General features: G+C 42.3%; 2 protein-coding genes across 7 annotated transcripts in view; one reads left to right on the top strand and one right to left on the bottom strand.

The window, feature by feature from the left end:
* Positions 1-14516, top strand: part of IFT140 (intraflagellar transport 140) — a 176913-nt gene extending 162397 nt beyond the window's left edge. For both annotated transcript variants that reach the window (XM_027862737.1, XM_027862738.1), the window contains 11 exons: positions 73-263; positions 1235-1330; positions 2063-2195; positions 2302-2445; positions 2598-2726; positions 5448-5630; positions 7694-7900; positions 9162-9374; positions 9461-9627; positions 10833-10974; positions 14017-14516. In XM_027862737.1, the coding sequence (XP_027718538.1) occupies positions 73-263; positions 1235-1330; positions 2063-2195; positions 2302-2445; positions 2598-2726; positions 5448-5630; positions 7694-7900; positions 9162-9374; positions 9461-9627; positions 10833-10974; positions 14017-14223 (1812 nt within the window). In that variant the 3' untranslated portion in view covers positions 14224-14516. The remainder of the gene's footprint in view (positions 1-72; positions 264-1234; positions 1331-2062; positions 2196-2301; positions 2446-2597; positions 2727-5447; positions 5631-7693; positions 7901-9161; positions 9375-9460; positions 9628-10832; positions 10975-14016) is intronic.
* Positions 14517-14919: 403 nt separating this feature from the next.
* TELO2 (telomere maintenance 2) overlaps positions 14920-25479 on the bottom strand; it is a 32680-nt gene continuing 22120 nt past the window's right edge. For 4 of the 5 annotated variants that reach the window (XM_027862839.1, XM_027862838.1, XM_027862836.1 and 1 more), the window contains exons 15-21: positions 25128-25199; positions 23690-23881; positions 22935-23026; positions 21525-21624; positions 20908-20972; positions 20168-20283; positions 14920-16687 (exon numbers count right to left, since the gene is read on the bottom strand). In XM_027862839.1, the coding sequence (XP_027718640.1) occupies positions 16584-16687; positions 20168-20283; positions 20908-20972; positions 21525-21624; positions 22935-23026; positions 23690-23881; positions 25128-25199 (741 nt within the window). In that variant the 3' untranslated portion in view covers positions 14920-16583. Of the gene's footprint in view, positions 16688-20167; positions 20284-20907; positions 20973-21524; positions 23027-23689; positions 23882-25127; positions 25200-25479 lie in introns of those variants that run through there. The other variant, XM_027862840.1, reaches the window with a different exon arrangement.

The following is a 25479-nucleotide window of genomic DNA, read 5'->3' on the forward strand; positions in this document are numbered from 1 at the left end:
TCTCTCCCTCTCTCCCTCCCTCTCTCCCTCTCTCCCTCCCTCTCTCCCTCTCTCCCTCTCGTCCCCTCCCAGGAGGATGCAGAGCACCTGTATAAAAAATGTAAACGCTATGACTTGCTGAACAAATTCTACCAGGCTTCAGACCAGTGGCAGAAAGCTGTGGAAATAGCTGAGACCCATGACCGAGTTCACCTCCGTACTACCTACTACAACTATGCCAAGCACTTAGAGGCCACAGCAGATTGCAACCTGGCACTGAACTAGTGAGTAATCAAGAGCAGGGGTGTTAAAGCTTTGCCTGTGGGAGGTGGGGGAGCACAGGAGAGAAGCATATGAAGGAACATGGGTGCCCTGCCTCTTCCTCAGACTAATTCTGGGATTTTTTTGGCACTTAGCTAATTAATAGATTTGGGCTTCCATTTCTCCATTTGTACCCTGATGAGATAGCCCTCTGAAAAAATTATGAAGGAATGGTTTCCACTGATACAGAACACCATATGCTAAGATCACAAGAGAGCTAAATAACACTATGGAAGACTTTGTAACGTCATGTAGTAGGCTAATCATACTTTCTGCCTTTAAAACCTAACACCCCGTCCCAGATTTAGCTCTGATATTCTAGGAGCTTCAGGAAAATTAGTAGGCTCCCTCTTTTTTTCTTTTTGCAATTTAACAAATGATGATTCAGTTTTCAAATAGGCCAAAGAATACACAGCTGAACATCTTTTTTATGAGCTCCAAGAGTGATTGAAGCCATAGAATTAACATATTAATTCACTTTAATTGTTTTATCATTTATTGGACTTGATATTTTTTTTTTTGTGAGAGAAACTGCCCACTTTTGGGAACATACCTTTTGTAGTGTTTCCCCAGCCTCTGGAAGTGGAACAGCTTATTCCCAGATGGGTTTCTTCCCTATATGATTTGATTCATTGCCATTTGTAAGTCATGCTGAGCACTGTAGCAAGCCGGGCCTAAATGTAGTCACTGACTTGACAGTCCTAAAAATCCATAACAGAGCCACGGACCTATGCCAACATTCAACTCTGTGGCAGGTCTTTTCTTGCATTTGCTTATGTTCAATTTCCTGTTCAATTTATTTTCTACTTCTGTTGTTATTGGGGAACAAAAAGTGGTGGTAAGGAATAAGATCTTGTGATGGATGTAAAGCACTTTAAAGTGCTACTTATATGTGTCAGGTCTTATTGTTCTTTTATTATTATTTTCTGAACAGTTATGAGAAGTCAGACACACATAGGTTTGAGGTGCCAAGGATGCTTTCAGAAGATCTACAGGCTTTGGAGATTTACATCAATAAAATGAAAGACGAGTAAGTCCTGGTGCTGGCCTGTCCCTGGAGGTTGGGGTATTGAGAAATCAGAAGTGTTTCTAACATGACTGAGGCTGTTATAGAAGCTGCTTTCTCTGTCATTGAAACTTGGGTCTGATTTCTGGCTTTGAGCCTGGTCTGCACGGGGCCCATGATGAGCATGTAGAATCTGCTCTGGGAGACTTGGTTTTTAGGTCTTCCCTATCATAAGTCTGTAAATGGATGTAACTGGAGTTTCTCATACAGAAGGTTTTCTTTTCAAATGCGATTTTCTCAGGACAGTAGGAGCAACATTCTCAGCCATCTTCCATCTAGTTTCCTAAATGGGTCATTTGCTATATAAAACATTCTTTTGGGCAGTGATATGAAGACGAACAGTCTGGGATTGATGCAGAGATGTGGCTTCCAACAAAAAGAGTAACTATAGAGAAATCCAGCCCATTCCAACATCCTTCCCCACGTCACCTGTAGTGCTGCAGAAATGACCATGTGACTCCTCAGCAATGAAGATCCACCCCTAAGAAGCAGGACCTGAGCCTCTTGTCACTGATGTCTGGTGACCCACATTTTGAGGCTATGAGACTTCCTCTAAGGATGGGAAATGAAGGCTAGAGTGTTTTAGAAGCAATAAGTTGAAGCCTAGGGAGGCTTCCTTTTCAGAGGAGGCTGGGAGGGCAGGACTAGATTGCATTGACAGAAACATGCAAAGCGTGGTCTTACTGTGCTTTGTAGGAGCCTGTGGAAGTGGTGGGCCCAGTACTTAGAAAGCCAGGCTGACATGGACTCAGCATTGCGGTATTATGAATTGGCTCAGGATTATTTCTCTCTTGTCCGCATTTACTGCTTCCAAGGAAACATTCAGAAGGTAAGATCGCTTTTGAAAGATACATGAGGGCTGGGATGGGGAGCTCTTTAACCCTGCTTAGGTAAAAAGCAAGGCCAGCCTAAGTTTAATATGGATTTCTTTGCAGGCTGCTGAAATAGCCAATGAAACAGGGAACTGGGCAGCATCTTATCATCTGGCCCGTCAGTATGAAAGCCAAGAGGAAATCAAACAGGCTGTCCACTTCTACACCAGGGCCCAGGCCTTTAATAATGCCATCCGTTTATGTAAGGTAGGGTCCCACGAACTCGGCCAGGACAAAGACTCTTTCAGAAACATGTTTAGAGTAGTGTAGATGTACCATTAGAGGCTCACCCTCTATAGAGAAGCTAGAATACATCAGATAAGAAAACTTTACTCAGAGACTTATCTTTCTTTGGCCAGGAGAACAACCTAGATGACCAGCTGATGAATTTGGCTTTGTTGAGTTCCCCAGAAGACATGATTGAAGCAGCACGATATTATGAGGAGAAGGGAGAACAAATGGACAGAGCAGTCATGTTGTATCACAAGGTAAACAGGAGTGCTATCCATCACTGAACTTCAAGTTGAAGGATATTGACTTCCGCTATGTTTAGGGGACCTGAGTTAATTTCAGGTTCTCTAGGCGTCTGTAGTGCCATAATTAAGCGGGGTGACTGTGGTAAAAGCACCTGTTTTCACTTGAGCTGAAGAAATGACTGAGTTTAGCAAGAAGAATGAAAATAGCTACTGGATGACCCTTTCCCATCTCCCAGGAGCATCCATACGTACCTCAGTCAGCTCCTGTCTGATCCCTCCCCACTCTTCATCCTTCATGCCCACAGTGACTTCCCCAGTCTCAAACTTGTGTGGACTGGAGTCTCCAGCCATGGGGAGCTGGCACCTCAAGTATATTTCAGTCTTATAGCTGGAGAGTTCTTAGGTCTGTGGAGTTGGGTTTTTTTTTTAATTGATATCTATATTTCAATATAATTTATTTTCTTTTAAATCCTATATATTTTATTTTATGTTTTTAAAAACATTCCGAGAAGGGGCTGGCTTTTCCATACTGCCAAAGGAGTCAGTGACAAAAAAAATGATTAAGAACCCATGCTCTACTGATGAAAACCTATTTTCATTCTATCTTTCCCTATATTTTCTTTCCTAAACCTATTCTTCATCCTTATCATGACCTTCAGTGTCTCTCTGTCCACCCCATTCTTTCTCAGACTATTACCCTTGCTTTTTCACTTTTTTAATCTCTACCCTCTAATTAACCAATTCAGCTAACTCCACTATGTCCTCTACCGTCCAATCCTCACACCCTTGTCCTATCACAAATAGTGCCAATCAGACCCCAACCCTGGACTACTCTGACCATTTGCTTCTTCTGCGTCTACTCATATGCTGCAAAATAGGGCTATAGGAAGTCATGCAACCAAACTGAGTGGATCCACTACACATTTACGTTATCTAATAACTATGTGCTCACTTGCAGAAAGGCAGTCCTTTTACTGCTCCCTGATTCTCCATCCCACTTCCCACAGAAGCTGTGCCAAAGCTTTTCTTCTCTCCTCATACTTCTCATTATTCCCTTTCACTCTTTATTGAGAGAAGATATCATTTGCTCTGAGCTCTCTCATCTCTTCATCTCAAAACCTTTTGACATCATCTACTTCTTCCTTCTTTTCTACAAGATCTGATAAGAGGTAGCCTTTCTCCCAGGCCAAACCCATCTACATTTTTTCCTTGATCTGATCTCAGTCTTCTTCAGTAGATTGTCCTCCCTCAAACATCCCCCTCTCTTTAATCTTCAGTTCCTTCCTATTCACTGGTTTCTTCCCTGCTGCCTGTAAGTCTCCACAGTCCTTAAAAATGTTTCACCAAACCCTACCAGCTCCTCAAACTATCCTCCCTTTATCAGCCAACCTCAGAGAAAAAAGCTGTCTAAACTCATTACCTTCCCTTCCTTACCTCTCTCTTCTCACCTCTTTACTACCTGGCTTCCAAATTCATCACTCATCTGAAACTGTTTTCTCCAAAGTTGCCAGTGATGTCCCACTTGCCAAATCCAATTTCTCGATCCTCTCTGCATTATCTTTTACTGTTGAACACTCTCTCCTTCAGGATACTTTCTGTTCTCTGGTCTTTTTGTGACACTCCTTCCTCCTGGTTCTCCTCAGTCTCATTCTTTCTTGGTATCCTCTGCTGGCTTATCACCTATATTATGTCCCCTAAAGTCTTCCCCAAGGATCTCTCTCTCTCTCTCTCCCCCCGACTTGGTGACCTCATTAGCTCTCATGGTCTACGTATAATCTCTATGTTAATGACTCCCAGATTCTTATATCTAGCCCTAGGCTCTCTCCTGAGGTCTAGTTCCACATCACCAACTGTCTATATAAAATTGGATCCCAAACACATCTCAAACTCAACATGTCTGGAATAGAGCTAAGCTTCTTCTGCTCCCAGTGCACCCCTCTTTCAGCCTTCCCTATTTCCCTCAAGGGAGAACCTGACCTTCCAATCACTGAGGCTGACAATTCTCAGAATTATCCTTGACTCCTCACTCTACATAGACAAACTGTTGCCAAATCTTATTTATACTTCCTCAGTCTACCTTGCCTAAGTCCCTTTCTCCCTAGTCCCTACAGCCACCACTATAGTTGAGGCTCTTATCCTGTCTCTCCTGGATTACTGCAGTAACCTATTGAATATTCCTGCCACGTCTTTCCCCACTCCAGTCCATCCCCCACACAACTGCCAAAATGATCTGCTTGTGTCACTTCTCTACTCCTGCAGCTTCCTATCAAATAGAAACTCCTGTTTGGCATTGAAAGCCTTTCATAACCTGAGCCCTTCCCACCTTCGAGCATAATAATACAATTCTTCTATTCCCATACTCTGCAGTTTAGACAAACTCACCTCCTTGCTATTCCAACACTAAGCTCCATCTCCTATCTCAGCACCTTCCCAGTTGTGCCCCACACCTGGAATGAATTCTCCTCTCCTCTGCCTCAGAAGCCTGCTCTTCCTTCTGGATTCTATTCAAGCATTGCTTGATCTCCTGACAGTCAACATCTTCCCTCCTTAAACTACCTTGGATTTATTTTGAATTAATTCTAGATCAATAGGCAGGCAGACACACACACACACACACACACACACAGTTGCCCCTTTTTGTCTTTGTATCTCCAGTGCCTAGCACATAGGAAGTACTTTATGCTTCCTAGGTGCTTGGACGGCCAACTCAAAGAGTTATTCTGTCTTTTATAGGCTGGCCACTTTTCCAAGGCCTTGGAACTGGCATTTGCCACCCAGCAGTTTGTGGCTCTGCAGCTGATTGCTGAGGATTTGGATGAGAAATCAGACCCAGCCCTCTTAGCCCGCTGCTCTGACTTTTTCATTGAGCATAGTCAGTACGAGAAGGCAGTAGAACTGTTGCTGGCGGCCAAGAAGGTAAGGACCTTCATTCCAGCCCCTCCTAAGCCTCCAGATATGAAACGAGGGAACAGAAAGAGGAAACCAGGGCAGCATTTAAAGAACTGCCCTCCCTCATTTCTAAAATATATAGAGAATTAAGTCAAATTTATAAGAATACAAGTCATTCCTCAGTTGATACATGGTCAAAGGATAAGAATAGGCAGTTCTCAGATGAAGAAATTAAAGCCATCTATAGTCATATGAAAAAATGCTCTAAATCACTATTGATTAGAGAAATGTAAATCAAAACAACTCTGAGGTACCACATCACACCTATCAGATTGGCTAACATGATAAAACAGGAAAATGATAAATATTGGAGAAGATGTGGGAAAATTGGAACACTAATGCATTGTTGGTGGAGTTGTGAAATGATCCAACCATTTTGGAGAGCAATTTGGAACTATGCCCAAAGGACTTTAAAAATGCATACTCTTTGACCCAGCAATAGTACTTCTAGGGCGGTATCTCAAAGAGATTATAAAAATGTACAAAAATGTACACATGTACAAAAATATTTATAGCAGCTCTTTTTGTGGTGGCAAAGAATTGGAAATTGAGGGGATGCCCATCCATTGGGGAAATGGATGAACAAGTTGTGGTATATGAATGTAATGAAATACTATTGTGCTATAAGAAATGTTGAGCAGTCAAACTTCAGAAAAACCAGGAAAGACTTGTATGGACTGATGCTAAGTGAAGTGAGCAGAACCAGGAGAATGTTGTACACAGTAACAGCCACGTTGTGGGATGACTAACTTTGATAGACTTAGCCCTTCTCAGCAATGCAGGGATTTAAGATATCTCCAAAGGTCTCATGATGGAAAATGCTATCCACATCCAAAGAAAGAACTATGGAGTTTGAATGCAAATCGAAGCATACTATTTGCTATTTTTTTCTTCTGTTTTGTTTTGTTTCCTCTTTCTGGTGGTTCCTCCTATTGGTTCTAATTCTTCCTTACAACATGACTAATATAAAAATGTGTTTAATAGGAATGTATATGTATGGCCTGTATCAGATTTTATGCTGTCTTGGGAAGAGGGGAAGGGAAGGAGGGGGAGAAAAATTTAAAACTCAAAAGCTTATGGAAGTGATTATTGATAAAGCAAAATAAATAAATAAGAACTGCCCTCATCCTTAGCCACTGGCCCATGCCTTCCTGTGGATTCGGTCACATTTCAGACTCCAATTTCATCCTTTTTACCCCACAATCAAAATGCACTCTTATTTGTTGCTATAAAGGGACAAATATCCTTACATGGCTGCCATCCAAAGAAGCAGCAGGCAGACCCCATCCTAAAGGTACAAAGAGGAACAGAAAATAAACTCCTTTTACCTCATTGTTACTGGGGCTTACTACTGCAACTGCAAGCAAGTGTACCTTATGGTCATGGCCTCACATGGTAGCCAGCGACTTATAAGAATTCTTTTTTTTAAAAAAAAGTTTTTTTCAACTGGAAAAAATTTCCACAGACATATGGTTTATTAGATATAATTAGCTTATGCAAGTTGAAAAAAATTTTCATTTCTTACATCCACATTGAAAATAATTCACAGTTGGGCAATACCTTTGCCCTCCTAGCTTCTGATATGTTAATTTCCTCTGTTCTTCATCCACTTGTGTGAAATTTGTGTCCCCTCTCCTCTTTTAGGGGGGCTATTTCACCAGGCATTTTATTTTATTCCATTCAAATACATACCCTTAAGTTCATATCTTCCTCCAATGAAAATGAGGTTGCTTTCCCATGATAGGTGCCAGGCAGAGCAGGAGAGGGTCCCACCATGTGGCCAAGTCTTGTGTATTGCTGCCTTGGTGGTATCTACAACTCACACCTTTCCCTCAGAGCCCTCAGAGACTGAGCCATCAAGGTTAGCAACCAATGAAACTTCCTGAAAAGAGACGAGAGCACCTAGGCCTGCCTAGAGATCCAGGGAAGGACTGAGGCAGATTTGTGAGCATTCTCTGCCCCAAAGCAGCTCTCCTAGTCAACAGCTTACAAGTGACAACAGGGTCTTGGTTTCTGTGGTATCATTTCAGTACCAGGATGCCCTTCAGCTTTGCCTGGAGCAAAACATGATCATCACTGAGGAGATGGCAGAGAAGATGACAGTCTCTAAAGACTCGAAGGACCTTTCTGAGGAGTCACGTCGGGAACTGCTGGAACAAATTGCAAACTGCTGTATGCGGCAAGGCAACTACCATTTAGCCACCAAGAAGTACACGCAGGCGGGCAGTAAACTGAAGGTAAGGCTGACCACGGCAGGAGGACAGCTGACCAGGTGGAGGAGCTGGCTCATGAGAGGTCAGAGGGCTTTCAGATGTGGGGGTTGCTACTGAAGATAGCCACTGAGCCTCTCACACATACATAAGAAAAAGCTGACTAGCCCACACCTTTTTTTTTCTTACTTAGCTACCACCGTAGTTCAAGCCTACATCGCCGCTTGCCTGATTCCTAATTTACCTCTCTGCCTCAAGTCTCTCCCCAGTCCAATATATCCTTCACACAACTACCAAAGTATTTTCCTTCAGTGCAGATCTGATCATGTTACATTCCAAATAAATAAAACTCTCATGGTTCCTATTGCCACTATGATAAAATATAAACTCCTCTGTGTGGCTTTTAAAAAACATCATAATTTGGTTCCACCCTGCCTTCCAGCCCACTCTCCCATTCTCCAGTCCAGTCAAACTGGTCTCCTTATTTCTCAGTCCTTGCACTCTGTCTTCCATCTTTGTGTCTAAGCATTGGTTATCCCTCACAGCTGGAATACATACCTTCCTTCCTCTTCTCTGCCTCACAGAATTCCTCACTTCCTTCAAGATTCAGTTCAGGTATCCCACCTTCTTCACAAAACCTTTTTTGACCCTCCCACTCCTTCCCCCCCCACCCCCAGTAATTCTGTCCCCAGGTGTAGATGGTGCCTCCCTTGATAGAGGTCAAGTTCTTTGGGAGCAGAATGTTTTACTCCTTGTCTCTGTGTCCCTGCACCTGGCAGAGCTCCTGGCATATGCTAGGTGGTGAGGAAATGATTGCAGATCATCTCTGCAAGCAGTAGTAAAGAGCTTCTTGGTAAGGTAACTCCTGCGAGATCAGTGAGAAATTATGTGACTCTCGCGCCAGGATGTGCCAGAGAATAATGAAGCAATTCACTCTTAGTACAGAACATTGAGATCCTCCCCTACCTAGGCAAAACAAATAACCCTACAGTTTTTGAGATTTTTTTTTTTTGATGAATTAAAAATTTTTTTTTATTCAAACTTTTTTAGGCAATTGGGGTTAAGTGACTTGCCCAGGGTCACACAGCTAGTAAGTATCAAGTGTTTGGTCTGAGGCCGGATTTGAACTCAGGTCCTCCTGACTAACCAGTGCTCTATCCACTGTGCCACATAGCTGCCCCCCTTTTTTTGATGAATTTAGCACAGCTAGAGAACTCTCCATTCAAGTTATCTTATCTCCCAACCCCATCGTGTTAACTTTGACCTCTGATGTCTTACCTCCGTCCAGGCCATGAGAGCCCTGCTGAAGTCTGGGGACACCGAGAAAATTGTATTTTTTGCAGGCGTCTCTAGACAAAAAGAAATTTATATCATGGCCGCCAACTATTTACAGTCTCTGGACTGGCGCAAAGAACCAGAGATTATGAAGAACATCATCAGTTTCTACACCAAAGGGAGGGCCCTGGACCTTTTGGCTGGCTTTTACGACGCCTGTGCCCAGGTACATAGCCTCTTTCCATTTTCTTGGGTATGTAGGAATGTGGGAGGCCAAACCTCATGAATTGTTGGTTGGCTTTATCTGTGCAGGTGGAGATTGATGAATACCAAAACTATGACAAAGCCCATGGAGCACTGACTGAGGCCTACAAGTGCCTTTCAAAGGCCAAGGCAAAGAGTCCCATGGAGCAAGAGACCAAACTAGCACAGCTACAAAGTAAGATGACCCTTGTGAAGAGATTCATCCAAGCCCGAAGGTAATTCTGATTACATGATGTTATAGAAACACAGGAAGAATTAAATGTGTTCTTTTTAGACTCACAGTACCAAACTAGGAGCAGTGCTGAACTTACAAAGAGACAAATTTAGTTTTGATGTTAAGAAAAACCTCCTAACAAATAGAGCTATCCAAAAGTAGAATGGACTGCCTCAGAAAGTGGTAAGGTCCTCCCTCCTTGGAAGTCTTCATGCAGAGGCTGGCTGACCACCTGTCGTGTACAATGGGAATCCTTTGATTGTTGCCACTGAGAACAACCACTGATATCCCCTCTACCAGAAACAAAAGGCAGCACTAGGGTTTTTAATATCTTTCTGCTGAATAAATCACTTTTCAAAGCCATATAACTTGTTCCAACAGTGTTGCCATTGCTCAAATGATTAATGGCAATCACCTCCAATGCCAGTGGCACATTCTTTTATATATTCTCATTGACAATAAATCTTTGTCCTTTGAAAGATTTGATTTTGGGGGCAAATCTGATAATAGCTATAGTAATAGCTAATATTTATATGGTGACTTCTATGTGTCAGCCACTGTGCCTAGTGCTTTATAATTATCATCTCATTTGATCCTCACAACAACCCGGAGAGGTAGGTGCTGTTACATTATCCCCATCTGACAGATGAAGAAACTGAGGCAAACTGAAGTTAGGTGACTTGCCCAGGGTCACACAACTAGTAAGTGTCTGAGGCCGGTCTTCCTAACTCCAGGCCCAGCTCTGTATCTACTGCAACACCAAGTTCTGACTAGAAAAGTGAGCTTCAAATGGCATTTTTGGTCAAAAAAAGATGACTAGAGTATTGGGCTTGGAAAATAGCTTTGAAAGCAACTCCCAAAGGATTGTAATTTTTTGAAGAACTGCAGGATGACTGCAATGGTATTCTGAGGTGAATACTCTTTAAGGAAGAGCATGAGCATATTAATATTGATTTGTTCATTGTTTGTTTGTTTAAAAATCCACCTCATCACTTTTATATTGATAAGGAAAGTACCCTTGACTAAGAGTTTACCTGTGAGGGAGCTCTGAGATAGTTTCACTATATCTAGGGCCTGAAAGCTACTCCTTAAGGGACAATCACCTAGTAAGATTTTACATGCTTTATAAACCAGGTGGGGAATTTGGGACCCTTTAACTGCCTTATCAGGAATGTGGGATTCAGAAAGACCCTTTCCTCTCACTAGGACTTACACAGAAGATCCAAAAGAGTCAGTTAAGCAATGTGAACTTCTCCTAGAAGAGCCAGATCTGGACAGTACTATCCGGATAGGGGATGTCTATGGATTCCTTGTTGAACATTACTTGCAAATGGAGGAATACCAAATGGTGAGTGTTGAGTTAGTAGCCTCCTCTTGCTAAGGTTATATAAGGAATTTGCTGGTTTCAATGGTCACAACTGTGAGAGTTGAAATTGATCTTGACCTACAGCATCCCAGTATTCTTGTGAATATACTTCTATTACTCTGGTTTTCCAAATCAGCTTATCAATAAGCATTTATTAGGCACTAAATACATGCAAGACACTATGCTAAGTACTGGAATAGAAAAGCAAAACCAGTCCCTGGCTTTAGTTAAAAAAAAAAAATCATAAGAAGAAACAAAATATGAAGAGGATCTAGGAAAATAATGAAAAAATAGGAATGATGAGGATCTGGCATTACCTGATTTCAAATCCTATAATAAACCAGTAATTATGAACACTTTCTGGTAACGGATAAGAAATAAGAAGTTGCTCAGTGGAAGAAAATAGGTAAGCAAGCCATAGAAGATAATGCTTATAGCACTTTAATCGTTGACATAACTCATATCATAAAGTGCCAGGGAAAGAATACTATTTTAGCAATAACTGCTGGGGAAATTGGATGGCTATATGGCAAAAACAGTTTTAGACCAGCAGCTGACACAATAAATTCCAAATGGAAAAACAAATTTAACATAGTCATACTCTTAAAGAATTATAGGAAAATGGAAGGTTATATCTCTCATAGTTGTGACAAGGGTTAGATGGATTTGTAACCAGCAACAACAGGGAGAATATTATAAAACACAAAATTGATTATTTTTGTAAAAGCAAAAAGCTTTTGTACAAATAAATGCAGCCAAAATAAGATACACACTTGAACAAATATCTACAAAAAATATCTTTGATGAAATTGAAATAAATCTTACTATTATGAGCCATTTGCTAATAGATTAATATCAAAGGATATGAACAAACACTTCTCAAAATAAGTGCTCAAAATAGCCCATCAGAGAAATGAAAATCAGAACAGCTCTGAGATACAACCTCAAACCCATCAAATTTGCAGACTGTAAAAATCATTACCGATAAGGATGAAAGAAAACGGGCACTTTTTCTACTTTTTCCACTACTGGTAGATCTATGAAAACAAGAGATGAAATTGTGCAAGAAATTTCTGACCCACTAATCTCACTATTGGGTTTGTATCCCAAGGAAGTTATTAATAAGAAAAGACTTATGCATATAAAAATATTCATAGAAGCAATCTTTGTAAAAGCAACAAGTTGGAAACCTACTATGGCCCTAATTGGGCAATAGCTAAACAAACTGGCATGTAAAAATAAACATAAGTCATAATAAATGATATCTATATGAATTCACTTTATAAAATGGTAAAGAATGAAACTAAGTCAAAAGAACAATATATATAATTACTACAACTATGTAAAGAACAACTTTAAATGGCAACAAAACTCAAAAATAAAAAACACTGAACAACATGTTAATTTATAAAGCACACACCCATCCTTTCTTTTACCAAATAGAAATATACTAAAGTGTGAGCTTACATGTACTATCAATCAGAGTTGCTCTTTTATGTTATTTTGTTTAATTCTTTTCAGGAATTTTACAATGTGGGATATTCACTTGGGAGTATTCCGTGGGTCATTTGATATATTGAAACAGAAATTATCAAGATTTTTTAAAAAAATTTCAGTGATTCTCCATATCCTATAAAATGAGATGCAGACATTTAGGACCCTCTATGATCTGGTTTCTGGCTTACCTTTTCAGTGTTATTTCCCTCTACTGTCCTACATGAGCCCTGAACTGGATATGATCTGAAAGGTCCCCTGAATTCACTTCATGCTTTCATAAATCATCCTTTCATACTTCATCTTTTCTTACGCAGTTCACACATTCTTATTCTTCTCTGCATAAATCCCATCCATCTTAAAAAGCCTAGTTGCAGTCCTACCTCCTTAAAAGTGATGTTCCTCTCCTAAATTTTTAATGATTATGGTTTTGTCAATATATACTGTATTTTCATAAATACATGTCATATTCCCTACCAGATTATAAGCTTATTTGGGATAATGACTCAAATTTTTGCAGCCCTAGTGATATATATATATATATACCATTGATATTTTTAAAATGTTGGTTGATTGGTTAGGAAAAAAACAATTCTTCCCTATATTGTCTGAGTCTCTTTTAAGAAACAGCAGACAAGGTCCAGTAAATATTCCTTTGCAAGTGGAACTTTTTTTTTTTCAAGTGGAACTTTTAAAAGGCTGTTTTACTTTACCTGAACAAATATGGCCTACTAGGGTAGGCCCTCAGTGGAGTGGAGCAGGAACCCCTAGAGTTCTGTTTCTTCGATCTATCTTTTCCCATTTGTTTTTAAGCCTCTTGTTATCCCTACATAATTGTGCTCTTGCTCATCCAAGCCCTCAAGAGCCATCCCTACACAGATAGTTTTGCTTGCATTATTATTTGTTTTTAAATATAATAAAATCTGCAGAATAGTAGGTAGTTTCAGTGTACAAAGAAGTTGTTGAAAATTTCTTACATATATTATTTTTATATATATTATAGTATACATATACATATATAGTATACATATCTACATATAGTATATACATACATGCATATAGTATACATACATATATATATATAAATAAAAATACAGCTTTGGAGGGTATCAAAGCAAATATATAAAAACGGTGTTGTCAAACTCATTCAGCAGCTTTCGGTGATGTGGTGATACTGCTATTACTGAATTGACATCAACCACTGAGTCTGATATATTAATTCATATCACTCTTATAACTTGCTGGTATGACACCACAGGCTCTTGACAAAAGCTAAGCAGCAATTTCATACTAATTCCTATGTCTTCCATTCATTTCAAAAATATTAAAACTATTCTTGCCCCATTCAGCAGGGACTCTGAATTATTTTCCAAATCTACTACAGTGAATAGGGGTTTTCCGGGCTCTAGCTCATGTTAGCATGATACATATGGAAGATACTCATTTGTGGTTTGAGTATGTAACTGTCTAATCCTACCTTAGTTGTTGTAGATATGGTAGAAGGCAAACAACTAGCTGTTTTTGACACAGGCCTACAGATACCTTGAGGAGATCCGGAAGAGGCTTCCATCTGCAAACCTGACATACTACGTGAACCAGCGGACCATGGATGCAGTACATCGAGGACTCGGCATCCCACTGAGTCGCATCATGCCTGAGCGAATCCGCCATAACAGTATGGAAGATGGCAAAGAGGTAGATGAGGAAGTGATAGAGGAGGTGGAGGATGACTCCTGACTGACCACCCAGATAAACAGCAGGTGGCATTAAGAGCATACTGCATCATCTACTTGCTTTACCTGTGTACTCTACAGTTGAAAAAGCTATTCCTTGCTGGGAAAAAAACCCAAAAACAAAAAACACCTGGAACTTTTTCTTATTTAAGCACCCAGAGCTACAGCAAGAACTAGGAAACTTCAGCATGGAGGTGCCTGAAGGGAAAGAAGACTGCTGATAGTGGTGGTTGTTTTGTTTTTAAATTTCCACATTTTAAAAAATTCTGATTTTATATTTAAAAAGTTGTTTCTATACCTTTATGTCTCCAAATCTTTGCCTTTGGATGAAAGGTTCCATGGCCCACATACATACCATTTGGGTCCTCACAGAGTCTTAGCTTCTTTCCTAACATTTCTATATTAGGATGAAAAGCATCCAAAATCCAAGGAACAGAATGATAGTGTCTTTTAGGGTTCAACTGGGGTGGGGTGAAGGGTGCAAAGCAAATCTGTATAAAAAAAGATAAGATTGGGTACTGGACCTGTGACTTCATCATATGTTTAAGGCACTCTCAAGTGCGGAAACTCCTTCTACTAATAAGGGGTAGCACCTTCTCTCCACCTTAACTGTTTTAAGAGTTGCCCAGAGAAGTGTCCAACCCAAATAGAAACAGATCCCGGTAGGCCACATATTGACTTGGAAAATCACAAATTAACATGATGGTGTATTACATTTTTATTGTGTTCAGTATTTCCCAGTTACATTTTCATCTGGTTCTGGCTGTGCTGGGCCCTCTGCTGGCGAGTCTGCCAGCTTTGACCCAGATCACCAGAGGTTAGATTACAGGCCCGCGATCCCACAGTCAGCATGAGTCTGAGGACCTGAATCCATCTCTTCCTGACTTCAAGGCCAGTTCTCTACCTATTACACCAACATGCCTTGTCAAGGCAGAGTTGACACTGAAGCTACTGGCGACTCCAGTGGGATATCCTTGTGTCGGGGGAGGACAACGGACCCCAGGCTCTGTGCTCCAGCAGGAGGGGTGGCTTGCTCTTAGTTGCTACTTCCCACACTGGTGTTTCCTTAGCTTTGAATCCCTTCCTTGGAATTTTATGACACAAAGAAATCTCATGATAATTGAATCCAGCTGTGTCCAGGGACCCTTTGCCAGCCTCTGTTTAACTTCTTTAATAGGCAGGTCTAGCAACACCCTACAAGGGCATTAAGTCTCAGGACTCCATCAAGAACCCCTTCATGACATGTGGAAAGCTAGGTGCCCCCCATCCTTCCCCCCACCCCTACCCCATTCTAGCTTTGTCTATAGAGGCCTTTGGCCCTTTCTCTTTTCTCAGGGCCAAGCACAAAACTTATGTCCTCTCCTTTGCAGCACACTGTGAGCGCTATGGCTATAAATTGGCGAATGTGCAGTGGAATGAAAATGAGAGGAAATTGGCCTAGCAAATTAATCACCTCAACAAATCCAGTCCGAGCAAAGCTTGCCCCAGGGGTATGCAGCAGAGACCACTTTAGGAAAACCAGCCTGGGCCCAGCCCTGCACAGACACAGGGCCTACATCTTCACTAAACGTACCCACTCCTTTCAAAACCCTGCAACTCTGCCCTGGGTGGGGGATGGGCAAGCAAAGAGAAGAGCCTTTATTCTATCCTACAGCTGTACCTTTGGGAAAAAGAAGATGGGAGAAGAAAAGCAGCTTCGGGATAGAAGGTCACAGTTTATACTGCGAGGGGGATGGCAGGGTGGGCCTCCACATACTCTTCAGATCCAGTCCTGGAGAAGTTCTCTTCAAGTGCAGAACTAATCCTTAATCAGAAGTGACTCGTTGCTTTTCCATTCCTTTCCCTCACATACCTTTAGTCTTCCCCTTCAGTTCCTCTTACAACAAAATAGCCTTTTAATGTGAAGAAATTTCACAGAAGCTAAGTCTCTATTAAGACTCTTCCTTCTTTTTTAGCTTTATGACCAAACACCTTTCAACCCGAATAACAAGATTCAATGAAACAGTAAGAGAAATCTTGGACTCTGCTCCTGCTGTCTTTGTACAGAGGCAGTGGCTCTACAGGGCTTGCTGTATTTTTAGCTGAAGACTCAAACTTGCCAGACTAAAAATAGCATATTCAGTGTGCAGGGGGAGGGGAGGAAGACAGCAACTCTACTGCGTTTTCCTGCATCTGTACACTCAGTACCGGATATCAATATTTCACAGAGTTGGCTGCCACTACAAAGCCCAGATGTCAGGCCAGGCCCTTGTTTCTCCCTGGCTTTCAGTGAAGCCTTCCCTGCCTTCCTCTTTGCCAGCCAGGTGATGGCCCAAAAATCCCATCAGGCCACCTGTGGGGCCAGGTTAAGGGCATCGGGATTGACTAAGAAGAACCTATTTGGAATTTGTCTTTTAGCTTTTCCATAAGTAGGAGTGCCTGCATGGCCAGCTTCCTACAGTCTTCATCTGGGTCATTCTCTGCTACAGCTGCAAAAGAAACAAAATCACATGTTCAAGACACTTTTGTCTTAAAATGGAAAGGGCCTACGCCCCTGACAAGCTCCATCCATCATCTTAGCATTCAAAGATAAACTGGAGCAAATTGGCCACCTAGCAAGCCTGGGAAGTTAAGTTCCATAATGCACTACAAGAGTCCTAGGGATGGATACCCAGGAAACAAATAAACAAACAAAAAAAGCCCAGGTAACTCCTCTGAATACAGCCAGCTCCCCTCAGAAAATCACAGCTCAACTTGAAGAAATGTGAGAAGAGCCCACAAGGACCTCTGGCTCTACCCAGCTCCAGCTCTGACTAGCAAGTAATTACATACATTCTATGACTAACCCTGTGTGTCTCCAAGACTCCAAGAGAACCATCTCTGAAAAAAGAATCTGTAACTTCTTACCAAAGAAGAACTCAAACCTACTTGCCATCATGGCAGTGCTAACAAAGGCAGAAAAAGGGCATGATGATTCCAGCAAGTGATGTGAGTTAGGGAGAGGGCTCCAGCTATCAGTTTCCTCAGCAGTCAAGGGGCTATTCAGTGGAAGAAAGGTTCCTCTGAGTGGGGCTACTGAACAGGCTTTACCAATTCCAGTTTTCCATGAGCCAACTTTCTCTTCTATCTCGTCAAGTCTTAACTAGAGATTAAAGCAGCCACGGAGAGGCGTCGACTAAAACAAATAGCGTGAACTTTACCTGAAAGTCGGCTCTGCTAACTTTGTTCTGGGGGAAGAGTTAGTCAACATTTACTGAGTACTCACTGTGTGGAAAGTTGTCGACAATGATGATTACATGGCACTTTAAGATCTGCAAAGAGCTTTACAAATATCACATTTCATCCTCAACACCTGGGAGATAGGTGCTATTATTATCCCCATTTTACAGTTGAAGAAACTGAGGTAGAAGTTAACTGGGTCACACAGCTAGCAAGCATCTGAGACGGATTTGACCTCAGGTCTTCCTGACTCCAGGTCAAGTATAGACATAAGTACCTACCCTTGAAGGAGAACTCTGTCATCTCAGCCACAGGCATGTGGAAGGCTCAGGTCACTAAGTAAGTGCTAATGCTGTGGAGGTCCTCCAAGAGATCTGACACCTTTCAGGATGATGCCTCTATTACCTCAGACTTTGTAAGCAATGGGCATATGGTAGGCACTTCAAATACTTATTGAGAGCGATAAGAGGTACCATTTTTGTTCTTGTATGAATGAGGAACACAATTTGGGGACCTACCCAGGGAAATCTGGGATAAAATGGAGAACCTTAACTCTTCACCACAAAAGCCACTTATCTCCTAGACCTGTAGCTACGCATGGGAATCTTTGTTGGCAGCTATTATTTCAGGGGATTTTAATGAGTTTGGCAAAGTAAAAACCAGGATGCACTCAGGATGTCCAAGTGGGGAGAGACTGGAACAGCAGGGAGGCCACAGGAGGAAATCCTGTACGCACAGGCCATATGCTCCCAACACAGCCTAGGGTCCTGCCCAGCCAGGACTCATGCTAGGGAGTGGGATTATTTTTGCCAGTCTAGCTCCAGCCTTCTGACCCCAGCTCAACACTAACCTGGAAGCAAAAGAACAGGACCAGAGTCCCCATTGCAGCTACAAGGTGCCTTGATGTCCTTTTAATGCTCCATCTCCTGTGCTGCTGTCATGGGGATGACGATGATACTGATGCTTACATAGTGCTGTAAGGGTTACAAAGCACTTTCCCCACAACAATGTGAACTAGATAATAACTTTTTTTCCCTATTGTGCAGCTGAATAAACTAAAACACAGTGAGTTTCATTTGCCAGCTAGTGTCAGAGCCAGGACTTAAAGTCCAATCTTCTAAATGAAATAGTGCCCTTTCCATACCACCATCCTAGCTGGAGCTGCTCCATGAGAAGACTGCCTCACATGCTGGTGCCAAACCTGCTGCCACAGCTCTGGGCATTGCAGAGGAAGGAAGGCAGCACCAAAAAGCCATGAATTGAGAAGTCAGATCTTCCCACCACCTCCCTTAATGCTCCTTAGTCACTCTGTGGCTCCATACCTGCCAAGAATAAGAGGGGAATTCCCTCCCCTGGACTTTGGCAGGAAGCCTGTCATTTGCAAAGAACAAATTTTATGAGAACAAATTAAATCAATGTAGGGAAAGGGCCACATTGAACCAAGGGAAGTCAGAATGTACAAAGGCAACAATGGATTCAGGGACTAGAATACCTCTAATACAGACAGCCATCTGAGACTGACAGAGAGGAGGAAGGAACAGGAGGGCTGTCTATGTTAAGAAAATCTATGGAGCATGTACTCAGTCTCCTCTCAGTGAGGGGGGAGACACATGGGAAATCAGCCACCAGAGTTCTCTGCATGCTAGCCACAGGCTCCTGTGTGAGCCACCTAAAATGAGCTAGTAATTCTCAAGCCCAATTTATTAAGGCTCAGTTAAATCTCCTTGGTTTGTTTTTTCTCAAATAAAACACCGAGAGGGCAACAGGCATCATACTGGCATAGCACCTATCTCTGTGCATTAGGACTGAGGTCTCTGGATGTGAAAATTCATTCTTCATAGATCATGTATGCTGAACTAACCTTCTAAGATGACTCATTAAGCCACTCAAATCATTGAACTGGCTTAAGAATCTCCTAGGGAAATACAGACTCAAAAATATTGGGCTGTCAGAGCCAGTGAATAGATTTTGGAAACAAACTCCTTGTGGTGACAGGCAGCCATGTCCTGCTGCTCTGGAAGGAAGCCCTGTGGACCCACCCAGAATTCCTCCCCAAAGTCAGCAGTGTGTCATTTCATAGGTACCACATGAGCGGACTAGACGGTCCAAGGCAGCACCACTCTTTCCACCTTCCCGTAGTCTTGGGAAATAACTAAACATTCACTCACAAAATCCTTAAACACCAGCAATAATGAGGAATTCAGAACTTCCTGTTCCTTTGAAACATAAGTACTCAGTACAAGCCAGTGGTATAGTAGTTACTGTTACCCTGCACTGACCACGTGTGTCTGGAATATAGCTATAAATGCTGTGTGAACTGGACCATGACAACATGATAGAATGGGAAAAGCTCAGGAGACCCAGGTCAAGAAAAGTACTTACTCCTGGATGACTGTGGACAACTTACTTCCCTCTAAGGCTCAGTTTCCTCAGCTGTAAAATGGGGATATTAACACTATCACACACAGATGTTATGAGGAAAATGCCTTATAAACTATTAAGTCCTATATAAATGTAAGTTATTACTAATATCACCAAATCACTGAGATCAAGATTCAATCTTTTCCTCCCCAGTGACAGCTCAATCCTGCTGCATTTTGTTCAGTCAGCTACCCTGATCCACAGGCTATGACTCCTTCTGGGACCCAGATCTCCAGCTTCCCAGAAGACTGCTGTGCAATAAAGAGCCCCTCTCATGGTCACCTTCTTTCCTATGCCAGGCAAGGTTCAGTCATCACAGTGAGGCTTACCTGCCAGCCAGGACCTGGTTTCTAGGAGCTCATCCGTCAGATCCCCTAGAAGGCGCTCCGCAGGAACACTCCAGAGTATCGAGGAGATGGAGTACAGGAGGCCTTGACGCACATACCTACCATACAGTGATAAACGGATGAATCAGGTCCACTTCAAATTTCTTTCCCTCCACCCCCACTACAGTATGTGTTACCTTTAACTTTGTCAGGTTTGCACAGATGGAGCCAAGTTCCTAGCAAATAAAAACTTTATCACTGTGTCCTAAAGGGGCTGGCACACAAGAAGGCCCTTCAGGATTTCTACTAAACAGAGACATTTCTTACTGTCCACTAAAGCTGACTCCAACAGCTCTATTCTTATCATTAGGCTGGGTACAGGCTTCTAAACTTTTCTACTATCTATTTAGTAGAGAAGACTACCAGCCCCCAAAGGTCCTAAAAAAGGGACCAACAGGTCACCTGGTAAAATACTTAGACCCCCTAAAGAGATCAGGAATGGCCATATTTTGTGTCTCTAGAACTTCCCAGATTTAGCTGTTCCTCATCTACCTCAGTCCCTTTGAAGACTTGATAGCATACTTCTCTCTTCTGGAAGAGGATGATACGATGTTTAAGAAGCTCACTTATACTCCAAACTGGTCCCCACAAAAGAGTTTTCCCCCCAACCACTCATCATATCTCAAGTGCCCTATAAATATTCTTTGAAGACAGGAAGAGATCTATCCAGAAGGCACACTCACGCATCTGTATGAAAACGAAGTGTCCACACAAACTCCAACAGCGCCTTCCCCATTGGCACAGCTGCCTAGAAACCACAAACCACAGCTGTTAGGATGTGTGCCACCCCATGGAGTTGGCATGCAAAAGGTAAACATTAAGTGTGACCTCTACAGAGAGGCTCTAGGGCTGGCCTTTGATTCAGTTCTCTGGATTCATTAACAGGCTATTAAGGCTCCAGAAAAATAACAGAATCCTACTAGAGAGCTGACAAAAGTTAACACCTGTACTTCCTTCTCTGAACTCAGAGGCAAGTGGCCCTCTACTCGGAAATTCAGACCGAGACCACTCTGGTCCAACGATCAGACTAATCTCAAGCAAGGTCCTTATTGTTCCTGGGCTTTAGGTTTATTCTTAGCAAAATGAAAAGGTTAGGATAAATTATTTTTAAGGTCCCTCCTAGCTCTTACATGCTATTACTATGGGATCCTATACCCAAATTTCAAGCTGAACTTTATTTCTACGGAAGCTAAAACCTCAATCTATCCATTGATCAGGATTTGTAATTCCATTTCCCCAATTCATCTGATGAAAGCAGAAGCTCTAAGCATCCAGATCTCATACCTCCTTCTCCACTTACTGTGGTATTAATGGCAAAATACATCAGGATTCCCACGGTGTGAACTAGTCTTCCCAAGACCAAAGAATCCTCTCCCAAAAGGTCAAAAGTCACAAGCGGCCTGCAATATAGAGTTCTCATGTGAGTTCTAATATCTAGACTGGCTAAACTTGGATTCCAAATATCAGGTCCATTCTCTTCTAGACCCACTCAAGGAGAAGCAACTGGCTTTTCTTGGGAACTCTTCTAGCAAAGTTCCTTAAAGCCTGCCTCCTCCATCACATGAGGCAAAGAAAATGAGAAAGCTACCACAAGGCTGGAGCTCTGAGCTTTCTGCACCACATCAGAGCCCACACCCATACCATCTGCTGCAAAAAAAGAGAAAGACTCACAGCCACCCAATTTCTTCTTTTAGGGCTGAACAACTTGAAGAGGGATGAACCAATAAGGCCCCCTGGTGGCCTAATTCCCCACACAATTGTATTAGGGCCAACAAAGTGAACACCCACTGACAGAAGTTCAGCCTCCTCTCCACTATCCTGTCCATTATGGACACGCCAAACCATTTCTCTAGTGCTCACAGTAGCATCTGGCCTGCACCAGAAGAAATGATTTCTTTGTATACTTTTGGCCTCCCAAGGATTCTGTTAAGTGTCTACAGAAGGCAGTATTCTGTACTAGGTGCTACAGGGGCTACAGAGTGGCCAAACAAAACACACACAGGTGAAATGAAGGCAGCGTAGCAGAGTGGAAGTAATAACCAGCATCTGCAGAATGCTTTAAAATGTGCCGAGCACTGCACATACTTCATTCCATTTGAGCCTCACAAAACCCTATAAGGCAGATGATAACAGTTATTATTCCCATTTTACAGATGAGGGAATTGAGGCTCAGAGGGTAGGAGGCATTTGTAAGAGGAGGGAATCAAACCTAGGTCTTCCTGACTACTCCAGATCCACCCCTTCATCCGCTGCGGCAGGCTGCAAGCCATCCAAGTCAGGGGATGTATTGTGTTCTGGGCCTGGCTTTGTCACTAACCAAAAAAGTGACAGCCACCAAGTCATCCTGCCTCCTCTCTCAGTCTGTTTCTTCATTTGTCAAACTAAGATAGTATCCAGGGAATAATTATGAGGATCAAATGAGATAAGATGTGAAACCCTTGAGAGGAGCTGATGCCAATCTTGCCCAGTGACCTAAGCACCAGGCCTCCAAACTCTGGAGTTAGCCTCAGTGTTCTTCTGCCAAGGAGACAACTACCACCTACGGGAGGGCAGAAGCTATTTCCTACTCACCTCTGCATCAGCACCGAGCTCATGGCCTTACACACATTAGGTGCTTGGTGACCATTCGGTGACTCTACTAAATTCAACAGTCTGCCCTCCACGGCTCCCATTCATCCTAATACACAAGTGTCCAGGGAACCCCACTCACCTGTCAAAACGTTCAATAAGAGGGAAGAAGAAATAACCAACCACAGAATTAAACTTGTTGGGTCCATTTGCTGTACTGGATCTGGAAGAACCCTGCCATAAAGAATGAGAGTTATATAGCAGCTCCTCCCATTCCCTCCCTCCTCCCTCACCCTTGCCAAGCAGAAGGCCAGTTCTCCCAGACTGGCCCTGCCCTGAGCCTCTGCTGCTGCTGCAAATGGACATCTTGATTCCCCATGATATTTGCCCTATGTCCATTCCAAAGATCCTGTGTGTTCAATCCACTGTGGATCAGGACCAGACCATAAATGATGGAATTGGTGCCATTTGGAAAGTATGCAAAATGCTACACAGGACAAAAAGAAGCCCCCCACCCCTACCCCCACCTCCTACCATACCCCAGGGGCTCATGCTTCACCAAGAGAGATTATATACTGCAGCAGCCCAGCCTACTTAAGGGAAGAAGCTCAGTGCTACTGATATAGATGCATGGAAATTTTAAAAAATTTAATATAAAAAAAAAAAATTAAATATGACTATCCCCAAACCCTACATCATATTGCTCGGTTTGTAGCATTATAAACTTCTAAATCCTAGAATGGCAGCATCAGTGCCATGTTACTCTCCAGATTTACCCTTCCTGCTCCTAATACACACACACACACACACACACACACACACACACACACACACGCACACACGCACGCGCAGATTAGCTCGGGGGCCCTTTTCTCCACCCCCAAGTCCTGGCTCTACCTTGGCAAACCGGCGTGTCTTGTTTTTGATCCTCTCCTCCACAACTCTTCTCCAGCCGTCAGAAGGAACTATGTTGAGACTGGGGGTCAGTGGGGCAGGCAAGAGCTGGACACTAGGCTCAGGACGACCAGGGATCTTGGCTTTTTCTAGGCTCCTGGGGCTTGAGAGTTCCTGAGCTGCAAGAACCAACACCTAGGAAGAAAGGGAGCACCCCAGAAAATTTACTTTTCTCTTTGAGACTAGAACAACTTTAATGAAAGTCAAGTCAATACACACGTATGACCTATATCACATTGCTTGTCTTCACAATGAGGAAGATGGGAAAAGAGGAAGGGAGAAAATTTGGAACTCAAAATTTTAAAATCTAATGTTAAAATGTTTTTACATGTAATTGGGAATTACAGTTTTACATGTAACTGGGGAAAAATAAAATACTAAATAAATTTTTTTAAAGAGTCAAGTACCAAGTCCAAAAGCACCCATGCCCAGAACCAAAGGGAAAAATTCATCTCCAAAAATTAACATGTTATGTAATCAAGGATGCAAAGTAACCCAGACAAGCTACATATAAGATATAACATCTGTTCTCCAGAAACTTGCATACTTTTAAGAGGCCAAATATTGATGAGAACACAAAACTTTAACTCTAGAACCATTAGTGTGACTCTGTCATCATATTTTGCTACTGGAGGTGAAAAGGGAGAAGATGCACAAAAGAAGCTATAATTTTTTCATGGCACCTTCACATTACTTACTACCCAACTCACTGATCTGCTCCTCCCCACTCTCCCCCTACTGTTCCCATCCCTAAGGGAATCCTGGGGAACTAATAAACTATGGCATAGCACTACTGGATGCCCCATTTCCTCTTTCTCTCAAGAACCCACTCTTAAATCCTCTTTCACTTTTTTTTTTTTTTGGTGAGAATTCAGGGTTAAGTGACTTGCCAAAGGTCACATAGATAATAAGTATCAAGTGTCTGAGGCCAAATTTGAAATCAGGTCCTCCTGACTCCAAGGCCCTCTCTTTTTTTTTTTTTAAGGCAAAATTGGGGTTAAATGACTTGCTCAGGGTCACACAGCTAGTAAGTGTCAAGTGTTTGGTTTGAGGTCGCATTTGAACTCAGGTCCTCCTGACTTCAGGGCCAGTGCTCTATTCACTGCACCACCTAGCTGCCCCCTCTCTCTTTCACTTTTCAATAAGTATCTGCAAAACCTTCTTTTTTTTTCTCCATTTCAATTGCAAAAATCCTCACGGAGGTCCTGATCCTTGCCCACTTGGACTCTGACAACATCTACCACCTGGCACTCCAGTGAGTTCAAAAGAGATGCCCTAATGCCTGCCTCATCTATTTTGTTCATCTGCTGCTCCCACATACCACTTTCACACCTCCTGGAGCTGATAGGGGAAAACACAAAGAAGCCTGCGTAGCACTTACATCTAGGATGTCCATCCGCTGCCGAAGGCTATAATTCATGGCATAGAATTGGGAAGTCAGATACTGTGCAACCTACAGATGGCAAGAAAAAGAAATCACAATCCAGTACTTTGTACAACCCAAAGAAATTTCAAGTACCCTTTGCTAATCGGCAAAGCTCTGGACACGCTTACATTGTATTCTACATTTGTAGGGACAGGTACCTTGTTCCTGGTCTGGTTAGAAACAGCCCTTTGCAGGAAGCAGTCACATGGAAAAAATCTTTGCACCAAATTTCTCTGATAAGGGTTTGGTATCCAAGATACATAAACAATTAGTGTGTGTGTGTGTGTGTGTGTGTGTGTGTGTGTGT

This window comes from Vombatus ursinus, unplaced genomic scaffold (assembly GCF_900497805.2).
Source record: "Vombatus ursinus unplaced genomic scaffold, bare-nosed wombat genome assembly UNPS02014770.1, whole genome shotgun sequence".
Classification (NCBI taxonomy): domain Eukaryota; kingdom Metazoa; phylum Chordata; class Mammalia; order Diprotodontia; family Vombatidae; genus Vombatus; species Vombatus ursinus.